The 17,999-nt window shown below is 42.8% G+C and overlaps 1 protein-coding gene across 1 annotated transcript in view; it reads left to right on the forward strand.

Moving 5' to 3' along the window:
• The window catches only part of ALDH1A3 (aldehyde dehydrogenase 1 family member A3), a 37,712-nt gene that overhangs the window by 2,666 nt on the left and 17,047 nt on the right, over nt 1-17,999 (forward strand). Inside the window, exons 2-8 of the mRNA XM_069867145.1 lie at nt 878-982; nt 5,774-5,914; nt 8,166-8,295; nt 9,320-9,381; nt 12,194-12,322; nt 14,706-14,819; nt 17,845-17,947. Of these exons, the coding sequence (XP_069723246.1) occupies nt 878-982; nt 5,774-5,914; nt 8,166-8,295; nt 9,320-9,381; nt 12,194-12,322; nt 14,706-14,819; nt 17,845-17,947 (784 nt within the window). The remainder of the gene's footprint in view (nt 1-877; nt 983-5,773; nt 5,915-8,165; nt 8,296-9,319; nt 9,382-12,193; nt 12,323-14,705; nt 14,820-17,844; nt 17,948-17,999) is intronic.

Consider the following 17,999-nt stretch of genomic DNA (forward strand, 5'->3'; position numbering starts at 1 on the left):
CCTTGTGGTGTGTAGAGACTCATAAACAAGATTGCAAGTGTGGATGACTTCCAAGTAAAAGGACTAGCTTCCAGCTGCTAATGGGCTACTAATAAAGATTACTTCATCTAATCTTACTTAAAGTATATTTATAAAATATAACACAGCCAAATTAGATCAGTGTGGATAAGATGCATGTTGAATCAATTAATTGTATATAGGTATTAATGCTGTGTTTACAGTGAGTAACAACACTCTAGTATTTAATGCATTTTCAGTTACGCAACACTGGGACTGTTTGTTCTTGCTCTGGAAATGCAGTATTTTGAAACACTTAAATCTTGTCACAGACAACTACAAGTGACGTGAGTGGCTTGATCTGGCCTGTGACAAGCCATGATGTGGTGGCACTGAGCCAGCTGGTCAGTGCTGGGGGGGGAAGTCGTGAAAGTAGCACAGGGCAGAATATGAATAACCAAGTAATATTGTACACTGATGTTTCATTTGTAGCTTGTAACAAGGGGCTCCTTTTGCCTGAACCATACAAGCTTCTCTTGGTGTCTATTTGCTGTTCCCATGGAGATATTTTTCAAAAAGTGTCTGTTTCTCATTGCCAAATTATGGTGTTATAGTGTGTGGGCCCCATCCTCTGTCTTCTTGCTCAAAACTAACTGGGTGTATGAAGGCTGTTTTGTCTGTTCTCTGGCTGCAGTTCTAGTTTGGATAAATACTGTCTGTATCGCGAACAGTCTCACTGGGAGAGAGACTGAACATGCTGGACTCTGCCATCAGTGGTAACAGGAGAACCTCAGGACCTTTGAGGAGTACTTGTGGCTTTTTGCTTTGTCTCAATCACTCTGTTCTCCACCCCGTCCCACTCCCCTTGCTATCTCTTCAGATATTTATCAACAATGAATGGCACGAGTCTACAAGTGGAAAGAAGTTTGCCACCTACAACCCTTCAACGCTGGAGAAAATTTGTGACATTGAGGAAGGAGACAAGGTAAGTGTCATTGGAAAGGCAGTGTAAAAGGTAGTTTCCAAGTGACTTCCTCCTGTAAGGAATCACACAGAGGAAAAGCTGGCTTTTTAATGGCAGCATACATCTGGCCAGACTGTGAGTTGAAGGTTTGGGACACTAGATGTGCTGCTGTGGTGCTGCTTTTCCAGCTGGTATCATGGGTTCTGGCCTCCTGCACAAACGTGGCAACTCTTAAAGCCAAACTAGTATCTCGGAACTTTAGTAGCCCCCATCCCTTATGTGCTGTAGATTAGCCTAGGTCATAATTGGTTTGGTAACAATACAATGTGAAGAACAATCAGATGTGATGCCTTTTGTCCAAAACAGCTCATCATGTATGGGCCAACTGGCCTGATCTATGGGAAGGAGCTGGCCCGAGAGCTGGCTTTCTGCAATATATCATGGGAAGGTGATTCACAGCTTCTTTGCTGTATGAGGGCTTTGCCTGCTCATTGCTGTGGCTAGTAAGTGATGGGCAATGTGGGCATTTCTCCCTGTGCTGTGGTATCTTTTTCTTGGCATCTAAGCTTGTGCAACATTTGCGAGGCCAAATACCTGACTTCCAGCCAGGCTGCTGCCTTGGGGATCCTTTCCTAGTAGGTGCAGTAGTAGTTGAGCAGGGGCAATGTGTTTCCCGGTGTTACACAGTGTAGAGTGTGGAGCCTGACCATTCTGCAGATGGAATGGAAATTGTTTAGCACTACAAGTCTCCAGCCTGCATCCAAATAGCGTGTAAGACAGTAGTTCTTTTTTTGAATGATGCTAAAGCAGCCAGCCTCTGAGACCTATTGCCATGGGGGATCTATGCATTTGTCAGACAATTATAGATTGAGGCAGAACCAAACATTATGTGTAATTTCTTTATACTAACTGGGTAGGACACAACTATGTTTAGTTGCAGTGGCATGTAAACAGTGGAATTGAAGCTAACTCTGATGCAACTATATTTTTCTAGGCAGAAACCATGACATTGTTATTGTTCCCTTGGCTAAGTGTCTCTTCAAGCAGTTACAGAGCATCACATGAGTATTCCAAGCCTGCTTCTTAATGACTTGGTTAAAAGAATTTTATACAGAACTAAAAGGCCAATTTTGTGGCTTGCCTCCTTGAGGCTTGCTCCTGCCTGAATTCAAGGATGGCTTTCAGCTTCCAGCTTGCAAGAGAGTCACTGTAAACTTTTCCTTCGGGCCAATCAATGGAGCTTTCTGCCCATGGATGGTCAGTGTATGTGGCTGACTCTTTGGTGCATAAAATAATTGCAGGCAGGAATGTAAGTTTGCTGCATATTGGATGATGAGAGCCGTTTCTACCGTTCTACATGATGCTTTTTCAAAAAAAAGCCCCAAACATTCTTTTGCTGTAAGTAGGTTTTTGAGAGGGACAAAGTGGGGTCAGACCTGGATCTGGGTCTGGATTAGGTAGAAGGCAGAATAATGTGTGAGAAGCGTCCTAAACTAAGTGTTTGCCTACTGGTGACACTTTACCATGTCCCATTGTGCTCTGGCAAACTGAGTCCCCTGAGACTTCCTCTGTTCTGGTTGACCATCCCCTCCTAGGTCTGTAATTCCAGTCCAGTGGAGTTACTACAGAAAGTGGTGAGTTTTCCAGTGTCTTGTTCCCATATGCCACCATACTAGTTTGTGCTGGTCAGTACCACTGCAGGGGTGGCAGTTCCTGATACTGGCTCTGGCTTCAGCTGTACTGTGCCAGGTTTGTCTCTACCTTCAGAGTAGGCTGGGAGCAGGACTCCACTTCCCTAGCCCTGAACAGAAACCTGCCCCTCCCCAGCTGTTTGGAGTGTTTTGCTTAGGCTGCATGTGAGGGGTGGGAATTTGGCAGCTGATATCTCGGTGATGACAATTCAGTCTAGTGCTGAAACTTGGCCAAGTCTTTATGAGGGTAGGAGCAAAGGTTTTGTTGTTTGTTCTTTAGTTACAGAATTTAAGACAGAGTTGCCCTTGATGCTTTATCCGCCAACTATCCCAGTCTTGTGTGGAAAAAGAAGCGCTGAAAATAAAATGGCAAATGCTTCCACTGGATGCTTGAAGGCTTTTTGCCTCCCCAATAATGGTTTAGCATCTGAGTCTTTGCCAGGTTTGTAACAGAAGGAATAACTTTCTTCATTGGACTGTGCTTGGCAGATGAGGGATGAGAGAGGAAAAGGGGCAGGACAGATATGAAGCTGCAATGAGTAGGACTTGAGGTAGGTAAGGAAGGTGGAGGAGGTAGCTTAGAACAAAGAGCAGTGTGAGTTTGTTCAGGGGAAGATGGTATGTGATTGTGTAACTGGGGTTGTATCATAATGCAAACATCCAGGGTGGGTATGAAAGTTTGCAGGCATTTCCCAGTGCTGCAGTGCTTGACTTTACAATCTTAATATTCTATTAGCAGAGCTTTTTATGTAATAGTCAATAAATCTGTATAGGTTGCAACTCAGCACCAGGATGCACAGACATCCTTGTGGCTTTGTATACCAGTGTGTCCCTGGCACCTTGACAGTTATGAGTCTTTGTCACGCATTGTGCCTACCTATTGCAACATGCCTGCAATGAACACGACATTCAGACTCCCTTAATGCCTAGTCATAACAGGATGGATTAAGAATGGCATTTCAGCCTTCCTGAAGAATTTCCTTGGTTTTGCTGGTCTCTCAGGCCTATTGAGGCTGTGCAGGCTCACGAGATCTCACTTGGTGGTGTTACCTCTGAGCGTATTCTGAGAAAGTCTTTATTTTTGTGTGATAGTGACTGCAGTCTCCAAGGTACTATGTGTGCCTAGCACGTCTGAGAAAAGAGACAAGGCAGCTAATATTTGCAGGAGCCTGCAACAGGGCTTAGATGCCTTTTGTTTAGTGGATGGGGAAGATCTAGACATGCACTTAAGTCCTCTGCCTGCACAGCCATCTCATCCCTGTTCCTGTGAGAGCCAGGGTGGTGGGAGGTCTCTTGGTACCAAGGGCATACTGTGTTGTGGCCTCCACCACTGCAGACCCAATGCTTTGCACATCAGTGCTCCCAGCCTGGTCACAGAAGATAATTAAGGGGAGACTTGTTTAAACCTGACACTTCCTGTTTGTTTTTGTCTACTTTGTCACCTGAAATATTGCCTTCTTTCAGCCTGAGTCTTCATCCTGTTGGGTATGATGGGGAGTACCTAAGTGAGCAGTGGCTTGTGGTGCCTTCTGGTCTTTGTGCCAGTTTAAATCTAGATCAACTCAGCCAAAGAAAACGACTCTGAAGGCCCATTCTGCCTGTGAGTGGTGGGCCAGGCAGGACATGCCTGCCTAAGCACAGTGGCTGCTCATTACCTCTGCCTTGCCAGCACCCTTGCTTAACCAGAGCCATTCTTAACCCCTTGTAACGGCACAAGTTTCTTCCAATGGTTTCCCCATCAGCACCTTTCTGAAAGGGTAGAGTTCTCGTCTTGGCAGCATAGGTCAAACTGTTTCAAAACTCTGAAATTTTGTGAAGGCAAGGATCCAAATTTAGTGTAAGGTGCCATTTCAGTGGGTAATAACTTGCCTTTTTCTCCATGAACTTCTGTAAGAAGGCAACGTGTCTCTCCATAACATTTTCTTGTTTAAGCACCAAACATTCCCCCATGAGGGGAGGGTGGCTGAACCTGGATCAGTGCTGACACTTAATTTGTAATTGTGTCTAGACATAGATTGAGATAAGACCTAAATGAGAGCAACTGGTGAAGTGCTACAAGGAACAAACAAGGCCTGAAACCCTCCTTCCTTTCTCCTCCCATTGATCCTCATATAGTGGCGAGGTGCAAGCTCTCCATCAGCTGAAATGAGGCATGGGCTGTGCCAGATATTACATAGTGCAGGATTCTGCCCAAAGCCTGGGCAAAGTATGCTTTATGTATGCTTGGGGTATGGTCTTGGCCTTGTGGATGCTGATGGCAATGTTCCCATTGATTTCACTGGGTCAGGTGGTTGCCTTGGCTTCACTCTTTTTTTTTTTTTCTTCAATCAGTGTATGTGGGGAGAAGGGAGGGGTGAGGTCATACTGTGGCCAGTGTAAATGCATGAAGCTTCTCTGGGGGTGGTGGTGGAGTTTGTTGCCCACCTGAATCGTGACTTGGGTAAACAGATTTAGATTTGGCCCTGATAAAAGCATGATAAAGCCTGTAGAAGGGAGAGTGGAGCTAAGCCTGTAGGTGAAATGCCTTTGTCAACAAAACTCTGCTCGTCTGGTGGAAACATTCTGGAAGTATAATCTAGGGTCCAAGGGAGCTTTTTTAGTATTAACTGTTACTGGCATGGGTTCCAATGGGACTTAATGGTGGGATCTGAGCTGTGATTGTTCCCCTGGATAAAATGGTTATCTCTCTCATGGGGGACTTTCCTTCCCGCTCTTGTCAGAGGAGGGTGATTCATGTGGTCCAATGGCTTGTCCCACTTAGCAAAACTGTAATGGAAGCAGGATTGGGGTTCTGTTTCTCCATCCTACTCCAGTGTCACTTACATCCTGTATCAACAGGAATGTGATTCTGGATTATTGCATAAACAAATCAGTTGTATGAAATTACCTTTGAAAGACCCTATTGGTACTCTGGCCTCAAGGTGTTTTTTATCAACCCATGCTTAACCCAGAACTTATGCAGACTTGGATCCAAATCCAGGACTAAAATGGAAGTGGTTTTGTCAGACAGCTTGGTTTTCAGCCACCACAGGATCATCTAGGAAGTAGCTTGATGGGGTTTCTGTGCTGCTGTCCTTGTAATCTAAGGTTTTCTTGTGGGGGTGGGGTGTGTGTGTTCTAGCCTGATGTGGATAATGCAGTGGAAGCAGCAAAGGCAGCATTCCAACGGGGTTCTCCGTGGAGACAGATGGATGCCCTAAGCAGAGGACAACTCCTACACAAACTGGCTGATCTTCTTGAGCGAGACAGAGTCATCCTGGCAGTAAGTACTGTGGGCAGTGGTAAATGATCAATGGATGGCTGATAATTTGCCTCCATCCCTCCAACTTTGCTGTATCTGTATCTACCTAATGTTTTTCTTCTCTCTCCACTTACAAAGGGCAGAAGAAAATGTACAGAAGTCATAGCTTGTTTTCCTCCTTCTGCAGGATGATTTTAGGGGTCTTGGAAGAAGGCTGTTAGTATTTCTTTATAGTGACTTCTCCAAAACTTTAGCTAGTTATTGAAGTGGTTACAGATATTAATACTTAAATTTTCAAAGCAATAAACATTCTTGGTGTAAGTCGTCATTGTTCATAGCAGTCTTCCAGTTCTTATCTTAAAAAAAAACAAACACCAGAACAAACAACCAAGCCATCAACAAACAAACCTGAAGCCATCAATAAAATCCAAACAAGAACAAAAAACACAAATGGCCCTCTCTTCCTTCCCCTCAACCCACCACAACTGTATCAGTCCTCCATTGCAAAAATGCAAGGCCAGTTCAACTTCTTTGCAAATAGCTTCCCCTAAAATGCGGGGCTGGAATGAGTGTTTCTCTTGCTGGATGTCATCCAAAGTTTAAAATGTGTGTAAGGGAGAACTGTTTCTTTCCCTACTGAATGTACTGGCTCAGGAAAATCTCTTTATAGCCATGAAGCTGTGTAAACTTGGACTTCTACACTGAATAACCATTGCTAATGATTCCCCATCCTGTCCTGAAGGACCCCAGCTAAAATGTGCTGCAGCTGATAGAAGTGTTTAACTCTATGGGCCTTGAACATCTTCCTAAATTGTGCCCACAGATCCTAGCATCTCTCAGCTTAGAGCTGTTGTCCATCCATATCAAAGATCTTGGCCTGAGCACTCACCAGTTCAGCACTGCACTTCTGCTCTGCTGGTCTTCAGGGGAATGGCATTTATGACATTTTGTGCTGTTAGATGTATAAGGTCCTGAGCTAATGTCCCACTACAATCAGTAAGACTAAACATACATGGGATGTACTTAGGAGACTGTATTTGTGTGACTATTTTGAGCTTGGTCTCTTTCCCCAACAATGTTTCTTAGCCATATGACAAAGCCAAAGCATTCACGTCTGAAGGCTGTTCTGGCCAGCAAATAAAAGGAAAAGTGTGTGTGTGTGTGTGTCTGAATACCCTCTGTTCATTTTCTGCTCACTTTTTGATGTGACTTAAGAGGACCCTCCTTTTTCTACAAGCCAGGACACTCATTTCAAACTTCCTCCTGTCACTCTGCTCTGGGAGGGCTTGTTTGGCATTGTTGTTTTCACTGCAGAAAACCAGCCATAGCTGCCTTGGCTGCATGCTAAGTAATGACTTATAAAAATCAGTCGTGTTAGCAGGCACAGTGGATAACAATTCTAGCCGTTCCAAGGGGAATGTCTGTTCAAGTGCTGTTTGGACAGTGATGTCTGTGGAAGATGACGGGGTATGACTTCATATATAAACAAAGATGTTTCAATCTACCAAGGGATAGTACTTCCTTTATGGATGTGCTGGCCCTTTGCACCACTATCACATTTAATGACCTGAGTAAAGAACAAAGCATTCACTGAGCTAATGACTAGAACAGTGAGAAGGACACAGGCTAAGACTGGACTTCTTTTAGAGATGCTTAGCAGCAGTGCAGCATTAGTAAAGCAACTTCTCCCTTGTTTTAGTCTCAACACAGTTCTGTGCCCAAAGGTTACTTTACCAGATCTGTGCAAAAAATGTGCTTTCTATCATCCTGTGGACAAAAGAGGCTTTTCAGAGGTTGATTTTAGGGCTATGAAGTAAAAAAAAAAAAAACCAAAAACCGAAAAAACCCCAAACCCCAGATTTCCAAATAAAAGGAAAGTGGGTCTTACTGATTTCAGTTACACCATCTGGAATCCAGAGCATCTGTGTTGGAGGGTCAATTGTGGCAAAGTCATGACGCATCATTTCTGAACAGTGCCCTAGACCACAGCCCTGTTTCCCACCCACAACCATCTTCTGGGGGCTTCCAGAAGGTGCACTTTCATTGCAATCACCAAAAAAGGCGGCTTGTTGCATTCATCTGGGTTGTCTGGTCTAGGCTCCCTTCTACCTTATTTGCGTTAACAAGCTTCTTCCTTAACTATGAGGGGAGGGAAGGAAACCCCATGTCTGCAGTACAAGGCGAAATAAAATTGAGAAGGAGTTTCTCTAAAAGCTTTTTTTAAAAAAAAATGTTAACTTGGCTGACAGTGCATGCAATTTGTCTTTTTCAGACTCTGGAAACAATGGACACAGGAAAACCTTTTCTGCAGGCATATTTCATTGACCTGGAAGGTTGTATAAAGACACTCAGATATTATGCTGGATGGGCTGATAAAATTCAGGGGAGAACTATCCCAGTGGGTAAGTTACTTCAGACCCAGTCTCAGAGCTGGGATGGGATCAGCCTCGAGGGGGCAGGAGGGAGGAGAATGGAAAGGGCAGTTTCTGAAGCGCTGCAGAACACCCTGCATTTCCTTTCTATCTCAGAATGTATTTTTATTAGATGCATCCAGGAATGGGGCATCCAGAGCTTCTCTGGGCAACCTGTTCCAGTGCCTCACCACCCTCATAGTCTGGAATTACTTCCTTCTAGATAATCTAAATCTACCCTCTCTCAGTTTGAAGCCGTTACTCCTTGTCCCATCACTACATGTCCCTATAAAAAGTCCCTCTCCAGCTCTCTTGTTGGCCTCCGTTAGGGTAATGTGCAGCTTTTTCTTGCCTGGATATTTCTCATTGGTCCTGATTTGAGATCACTTCCAAAAACTATAATTGGAAATATTCGTGTTTTCTGTCAGGTCTTTCCAATCAAGCTAGGTTTTTGGCAAGAATGAATTTGTAAGGAAAACATCCTTTCTGTTTGAAAGAGTAATAGCAGCATTTTAAGATTAATGGTGTTGCTCTACTCCTAGAGTTTCATCTTCTTGTGATTTCTTACAAGTAATCCCTGTTACACTAAATATGGTTCCTGTACAAAATAGTGTTAAAAATTCTTCCCCTCAGGGAGTGAGGTGCTTTGATTCTTTCTGTGAGACATAATCTGAATGAAATTTGTACTTGTTCTTCAAGTGTGGAGGGGAATTATCCTCCACCTCAGCCTGACACAGGGAGATTGCAGAAGAAAGTGAACCCCTGGTTTTAAAAGGCTCCACTGTGAATGTGAACAGTGTTTGGCTTTTATGCTAACAGAAGACCTATTCTCAAACAGCTTTTCATCCACCTGGAATGTCCCGGAGCCATGGGTTAAGATGAACAGCTATAGGGTTCTCGTCTAACATGGTTTTAGCTGTGTCCCCAAACTGTTAGAGTGTAGTTGTCTTACACTCTTTCTGTGGAAGCAAGGATTTTTGACTGTTTAGTCTTCCTTTACTCTTTTGTCTTGCAGATGAAAACTTTGTCTGTTTCACCAGGCACGAACCGATGGGTGTCTGTGGAGCTATAACTCCAGTAAGTAGCAGTGATGGTGCTCTGCATCTCCCTCAAAACTGAAGCGCTCCCAATCTTACCCTGCAGTCATCTGCTTCCTAGTTAAGGACAGCTGTTCTGCAGGGAACTCCCATCTCAGTTGCCTTATGCAGTTTCTTGTTTTACCGCCATGCCAATTGCCCTTAGCAACATAAAGTCCTCTGCAATAGAAGGGCGGGTCTCCTAATCAGATGCTCTGTTCCTCTGTAAGGCTGACCCGACACCAGAGACCAGTCAGAGCTCTCCGACTCCTGCACTGCTAGGACAACCATCTTGTCCTTACGTGTGTTAGGTTTTTGCTGCCTAGTGCTGATACATAGTTTTGAGTTTTAAGTCATATCCATTATTAATAACTCCTGGCTGTTCTCTGAGCTTTCTGTGATTAAATTTCACTGAATAGAGTTTTCTTTTCCTCGAGGTCTCATTCTCTGCTGAGGGGACAGTGTGGCTAGCTCTTGGAATACCTCCAGTTTTAGTGTGTGTTCCTTGCTCTGTTTAAACAGACAGCCAGGAAGGCTTTACAGCTGCATGGGAGACATAGTTTGTTCCTGTCTGGTTGTAAAATGCTTTGAATGTGGTATCCTGCAGGCCATGAGGCAAATGGAGGTGTGCCAAGATAGTCAGTTTGGATACTTGGATCAATAAGAATCCATGGAAGGTTTTTACCTTTGGGATAAGGTTATATGAGAGACTGAAAGAAATGCATGTGGGGTATTGGATTTGCTGGACCCTACAAATACCCAGTCTGGACTAATTCCCGAAGATAACTGGAGAAATTTTGCTTTTTTTTTTTTGCTTCGGGGGACTGAGCTTATAATCCTCAGTAATAGGTACAGTCTATTTAGCAATGTCAGGGTGAGGCAAAGTCGGATGTGGTTGGTACTAGTTATCAGGTGTTTGGCATGATCACTTCTGCACAGCTTTTTTGGCTAAACAAGCAATGTGACTGCTTGTGAGCAACTAGAATTTGTGACTTAAGATCAAAACATCAGGTTCCTCACAGTGATCACCAATTAAAAGGTATCTCCCCATCACACTTCAGCCACCTTTGTCACTCAGCAGTCCTTTTGGAAAACTTACATATAGGACTCCTTGGAGGGCCACTATAAAAGGAAATAGTGGGACTTCTAATATTTCAGGTTGACCCTACTTCAGCAATAAATATGACAGAAAGTACAGAACCAAATTCAACTCAAGTTCACCTGTTTGTAAAAGGCATGACTGGGGTCAACAAAACCACATCTGTTGTCGGTTCACTTCAGGACATGGTTTAGTAAGCATGATGGTGTTGGGCTGATGGTTGGATTTGATGATCTTAGAAGTCTTTTCTAACCTTAATGACTCTATGATTTGTGTAGAGCAAACCCCCTCCAATTTTTTTTTTCCCAGTTTGATCTCTACCACCAGCAGTCTGTGGGTTTGCATATTCCTACTTGTTAAAGAGATACTGTCACTATTCTGCATGTCTTCCTAGACCAATTAACAGTCCTCCATTTTTCCTGTGACTTGACTATATTTAAACCAACATTCTTAACAAGGGAGGTTCTTAACAAAGTGCAGCATATGACTTAGTTTTATCACAAGATGCTAGCATGAGACAGCCCTGGAATCCTTTACTATTACTTTCTCCAGCCATTCTGCAACAGGAAGCTCCTCATGGAGTTATGTCATGCTCTAAAAGTATAGAAAAGTAGTGCAGGTGTGGATGGCTCAAGCTGCAAAGGCAAGCCTTCAAGAAGGATTAGGAGAAAAAGACAAATGGGCAAATCATGGGATGTGGCCATTTGAGAAGATCACTGAAACGAAACAGGTCTGGGAAAGAGGGGGAGGGATGTTAAAGAATAGCACATTACACTAAATTCTGCTTTGTCTCAGGGCTGCTGGGTTAGAACAAAACTCATCTCCTAAAAGCAACACTGCTAATTTATTTGTAAGTGTGAGTTTGTGGATTCCTGACATATTTGGCTTATTTGTTGATAGCCCAAGGCCCTTGGCTTGAGTCTTGACAAGAAGTCCCCTTACTGTTGGCTTGCTTCCATTATCCCTAAAGCAGCATTAATTATTTTTAATGAAGAAATCCTTTCTGCTGCCAAATGACCTTTCTGAGATTCAGCGTGAGCTAGATTTTCCACTTCTTGCATAGTCTCCAAGATCTACAAATAATGCATGACTATGAAAGAGATTAGCACAGAGGAAACTGATGTGGACTGATTTCTAATTCCAAATAAGAAAACTAATTGGAAAGGAGCAATTTACAATTTGAAGGGAGTGCAAGACCTCCCCTTGATTTCCATGACTGAACAACCCACTGCTAGTTTCCTAGTTATAAACCTGGAATTGAATGATATTGTATAACTCCTAATTACTCAGCCAATACCTAACATGGAAAAATTAGTTCTTTTCAGTGAAGAATTGTACCCTCTTAGTTCCCTCACATAAGGATGGTGTACAAAAGTGACATATCAGAACACTGCCTCCAACACAATTTCCTTGGGTAACTAAAATTCTGTACAAAGTGTACATGAAGTAAAGACCGAGGTCCCATCATGCACGTTTGTCCAACTTGCAGGATTAGCTTGAGGACTGCCAGCAATATTTGGGGTCTCAGGGGGAAATCAAGGAAGTAATATTCCATAGTCCAAGCAAATGTGGTATCATTAGCAGCCACTTCTGCTTGTGGCTGTCCTCCCAGTTGCTTCTTTCTCCCTGAGCTCTGTGAAGGTGGAGGAAATACTGTGTGGAAGTGAGTAGGTGACTGTGCTGGGTTGATCTGACCAGCCTTGTGTTCTTGCAGTGGAACTTCCCGTTGCTAATGCTGGTCTGGAAGATGGCACCAGCACTGTGCTGTGGAAACACTTTGGTTATTAAGCCAGCTGAACAAACTCCTCTTACATCATTGTACATCGGCTCGCTGATCAAGGAGGTGAGGAAATGTGAACACCCTGTCTAGGTACTGTTCTTGTAAGGTCACAAGCAAGACTGTATTTTGAATTGCCTGTGTAGGATTTTAGTTTTTAAAAATGTTAAAGCCTCACAGTGGAAAGTGAGAACAACCCCTCTTCAATCTTCTCTTTCAAAGGCTTTCGTAACTGGAAGTGGCTAGCTAGGAGGTAGCAAAGATCACAGAAAGCTGCTTTCCCAGGAAGCTGCAAAGAGGAAAAATGGTGCTTTATTCTTCTGCCTTGTCTTCCCCTCTCTCAAATAAGGGAAAGTGTGCAGCTCAGTTTTATTAGACAAGGAGACAAAAGACAGTGTGATCTGACAGCAGCGTTGTGTTTATACCATTTTTAAGTGAGGTAATTCTACCAAGACAGAGTGCCATGGGAAACAATTCTTCATGATTTCTGCAGTTCGTAGAATAATTTAGTGACATCTGGCTTTTAAAGCCAACTCAGTACTGACATAAAGGGAAGATGATAGGCTGGGATTTCAAAACATTGGTTTAGGGCTTGTGAGGTAGGATCTCAGGTGCCTTGAGGTCTATTAATCACACAGTAGTGGTGGAAGATGCACAGTATCTTGCAGGAGGGGTCAGCTTCCTATAGCCACTTATGTGACTAGTTGTGAGGAAAACTAAAAGGGTTGTAGATAAACTTTTGCCTCTGAACTGGTAAAGTCTGTTTGTTAGGCTCAGTCTAATGATAATGAAAATTGTGTCTGTTCTTGGCTTAGCCTGGAAGAAAGTAGAAGGATATGTTAATAATTGACAGGGCTCCTCCGTCAGAAAAGGCAGTGCAAAAATACTGCCAGTTATGTATCTCCTGCAGTTAATTGATTTAATAAAATTATACAAGACGAGTGAGCGTAGTGTCCAGTTTTCATGACTTGTAGTTAGCCCTGCCACAGCGCTGTTTTTTTCACTCTGTCTGACGTACAGCTCCCCAAACACAGGATAACATTCCCTCCAAAAAAACTTTCGATTCTGGTGAAATTCATTATTTGAGCTGAAATTCAAAGCTGCCCGTTTCTCACAGTTGTCCTTCAAGGAAGAAGTGTAATTAGAGTAGAATTATTTTATTTTATGATACTCCTTTATCCACCCAAAATTAGCTAAATTCTTTGCAGTTTTTCAGAAGAATAGGTTAAACTTTTTTTTGCTTTACATCTTTAAAAGGATGCAGAAGATGTTAAGACACAATCAAAGCTATGTGTTAGATTCAATGAAATAACTTTGAGCCAACCAAAACATTTTGGCCTTCATTTTTGCTGAAAAACAAAAAACTTTTTGTCTCAGGGTGATCTAAACCAAATTTTGTTTCTTTGTGGCTTTGCTGCTGATTCCAAACACCATTACTTGCACAGCCTGACATGCAGTGTTTTCTTGAGAACTCATTAGCCAATATGCAAACTCTATTAAACTCACTTTTATCAGTGTCGTGTCCATAGAAAAAATCAGACTGCCATTCTAGTTGATGAGAAGAAAAAAACAGGGGAAAAAAAAATCTTACTAAGATGATTTTTTGCAAGACAGTACGTGAGCAATTACTTGCATTTTTTTTCTGTATCAGGAAGGAGCAACAGTATTTATTAAGATTTTGTATTAAAAAGCCACAAGAAATGAAGTGCACATTTAATATAAGGGAATTCTGTTGTTAGAAATGGTAGAGATGCAATTAGTAGTAGGGGAGGGCTGACCTAGAAAAGCATAATCCTTGAAACTCTTGCTTCAGGAAGTAAAAACAGACCAGTAAGTCCCACACTTCTCCTCACACTAGAATTTCACCTGAAGTTTTGTCATTTGTCTCTTCTGGCAAAATTATTGGTTGGCTAATCTAGGTTGTAAATGTGGTGGAAACTGGCATAAGTCTGTTACCATCTGCTCTTGTACTCCCATTTTATTAGCCCCATTATCTAGTGAGCTTTTACTGACTTCTGAATCCATCTGGCCTCTGAAGAACCACAAATGTCAACCTTTGTTCAAAACAAACTTTCGTTCAGTTCCACCTTGGCTTCAGCTGCACAGCGGTAGCTGGGGGCCAAGTTTGGCCAAAAGACTCACTCTCATTTGACTTGAATCTGGGACTTCTCCAAGAATTTTTTCTGAAACTTGGCATTTCCTAAGCATGGCCATTAGTTTCACCCACATCTACTCCAGCTGGTAGCACACAGCCATGTTACTGGAAAGTCTGGAAAACAATGACATATCTGATATGGTCTCCTTGTCTGCAACTTGCAATTCTTAATTGCAAGGTATATTGTGCAACTATTTCAAGCCTCCTGAGAACTGAACTGCACTTTCAGGAGTGCAGATCAGCTCCAGAGTACTCAAGTACAGCTCTGTAGAGAGATTTTAACCTCTGTTTTAGGTGGGCTTCCCTCCAGGTGTGGTGAACATTGTACCAGGCTTCGGCCCCACAGCTGGAGCTGCGATTTCTACCCATCACAACATTGATAAAATTGCTTTTACTGGTTCAACAAAGGTAAGAGATGGATTTCTCCTAAAACACCTCCTGTTCTTCTTTGCATTCTCATCTAAAATTGTCATTCACATAAGACTGGACCAATGAAATATTAGTAATTTCTGTAGAGCTGATGCTGTTTTCCATCACATTCCATGTGACAGGATTTCTCAGAAGTGTTTGGGATTTGTCCAACTCAGGTCCTTGTGCTTGTGATAATCTCACATCTCTGTTAGCTGGGTTTCGCTAAACTGCCACATTTCTGTAAGAATTGTAAGTAATAGATGCTCTGACTTAAGGTAAGGCAGTCTACAGGAGGGGCTGGCAGTGGCTTAACATTACATCATTGACCTGATTGAGCTTCTGGGCAAGTTTGCCCACCAGTCCTGCCCTGCAAACGTGTGCAACTGGAAAACATGTCAGTCAGGGCCCTGAACAATTCTTCCTCAGCTTTAGTTACCTCTGAGGAACTAGGACTTAAATAAAAACATGGCCCTGTGCCCAAGGCTTCCTCTGCTGACGTGGGTGAGATTAACATTTGAGCTTCTTTTGTGACTTGCACCTTCTATTCAGTTTTTTCCTGTAAACAGCTACAGCTGCCTTGATAAGGAGAGGGGTGGAAGTGAGACCTCTGCATTAACAGAAACCTGCAGCTGCCCTCTTCTGTACCTACAAGAGTGAAAGGAGCGCATGGCTTGGCCATGTCCAACAAATCGGGCACAGCTGCGGCATGCAAACAAATTTGTCTGCAGCAATCACTGCTGCAAATCCTCAAACAAAAGCTTGTCTAGAAATGGGAATGGTTTTCCACTCACTGCTCGAGACTTTTCTTGCAATATATGTGCCTCCGCGTGAAGAGTGTCCAAAGAATGGAATTGCTGACACCAATGGGTGAAATATAGTCTCTTCCATTTTATCTCCTCGAGTAACATTATTCTTGCTGGGCATTTGCCAAGTTCATCCATTCTTATATGTATCCTCATAATTAGTGTAATCTAATTGCATAATGATGACAAATTGCCTTGAATGGTATTCTTGGTCATAAAGGTAGCTCGCTGAACACTCAAGAGCTGCTGGATTTAACAACAGTACCATCTAGTGGATTTGGGTACATGCTAACTGCTTCCCTTATCCCGTAGAAGAAGGTCTGTTAAGCCTCCTTTTCTGTATAGGATCATGGGAACAAATATTAACACAATAAATTAAAAGTTCACAATTATCTCTACTCTCCTGATAGTTGGTCTAATCTCGGAGTTTTCCCAGCCAAATGCGTGTCTCCAAATCCTAGGTCAGAAACTTGTAGCCCAGATTAGGTGCTGGCTGTGTGAAAACAATAGAATTTATAGACTCATCCAGCCCACATGGATCTGTTTGGGTTTTTAATGAAAAAGGAGTATCCAGTGGATTAGGGGCAGAAGGAAAATCTCAGCTGCTGGAGCCTGTAGGCAAAAACAACACTGTGCTTTTCTTCCTGATCCATGGGTGTGCAGGAAACACCAAGGGAGACAGATTCTTTGCTAATGCATATGTAATTTAGAAGTGTTTTCTTCCCCCTCCACCCATCTGTGAGTTCAGCTGCATCTCTGCAGCACTTGCAGCATAATGCTACTGTTTCCGATCCAGGAAGTGAAACTAATTCAAAATACATTTTGACTTAGTTTTTAAGCCCCAGATTGGACTCAGTGCCAGCCTGGAAATACTGATCTTAAACTCCATGAGAATTTTCCCATTTAGATTTCTTCCTTTCCCTTAGTCTGTTAACTTACTTCTCTTTGGCCAGCTAGTGTGTAGTAGAGCCTCTTGCGAAGCTATGTGTGTCTGCAGAATGATGCATCACTTATTTCTGTTGTCTCTAGGAGGAGGCCACTGAGTGAGCAGAGATGATCTGTACTGCTAGGTTCAGGAGTCTCACTGGAGTTACAAAGGCAAACCCTGACAAATGTAGACCTATAACTGCCAGCCAGTTGTCACATGCTTTCCTTGCTCATACCTCCACTACAGAACAATAGTATTTTTACATAGAAATGAAACTAAGATTGCCATGTGCAAAGGTAAAATACAAGAAAATCAGTTACAAAATGAGGAAATTCAAATATAATTAAAAAAACAAAAACACCCCAAAACCTGCCTTAACAATTGAAACCCCAAAATAGTTTTAACTCATACTGTTTCTAACACACTTAGATTACTAAATGATCCTGAACCTTGATTAATGCTTTTCTGAGGAATTCTCGTTTTTAAAATGGGAAGAGAAATCACTGTTTTGGTGTTACCAGTATAAAAAAGAAATAGAAGAGTCAGTCAGAATTGGGGGAAGACATTGAACATGAAGTAATTTTTTTGGGGGGAGGGACGGGGAGCTCTTAGGTTGACATCACTTTGATTAAATTCTGGAAGCAAAGTAAGTCCTTCCCTTGGGTGGCCACATAAATCCCACCAGGAGGTCAGAGCAGGTTCCTGGGCAGAAAGTGCCACAGCAGAGCTAGACAGAGTTTGTTGACACCTTCGGGTACTGCCTTGGAAGGAACATGTCTCAGCTACTCCCGTGTGTGGAACACCTCAACCTAGACTGGTGGAAAGAAGTAGTTTTCTTATAAATGTTAAAATCTCTGTGTGACTTTCTGGTATGGGAGCAGTAACAGATAGCAGCCTGCCTGGGAAAAGTTGAATTCCCAGTTGTTAAAAATAAAATTCGTAAACCTTAGATCCCCCATTGATTGCCAGTGTTGCTCGCTAGCCTGCACTTGGTGGAAAGTATCTTGTTCTGCAGCTCTAGGTAGCAAATAACTTCACGGTATGGTTTTGGTAGCTCTCTCACACAGCTCTTTCAGATCTGACTAAACCAGACATTAATTCTGGGCCTGGTTTTGACCTAGCACTTCTCAATACTTGGAAACTCGAACCATTTAAGAATGTTATCCCTGACTTCTACCTGCTTCAGCCACCCACCAGGCTCTTCTGCCAGTATTAGCATCATACTTGACAACACTGAGTGAAGACTTTCAGAGGAAACAGTTCACATCCTCTTTGTTTCTCCATGCTACAGGTTGGAAAACTGATCAAGGAAGCTGCTTCTAAAAGCAACCTCAAAAGGGTGACATTAGAGCTTGGAGGGAAAAACCCTTGCATTGTGTGTGCAGATGCAGACTGTAAGTATTGGTTGCTGTGTTTATCTGCTGTAAGATGCTGAGTATGGTGCTT

Source organism: Phaenicophaeus curvirostris, chromosome 12 (assembly GCF_032191515.1).
Source record: "Phaenicophaeus curvirostris isolate KB17595 chromosome 12, BPBGC_Pcur_1.0, whole genome shotgun sequence".
NCBI lineage: Eukaryota > Metazoa > Chordata > Aves > Cuculiformes > Cuculidae > Phaenicophaeus > Phaenicophaeus curvirostris.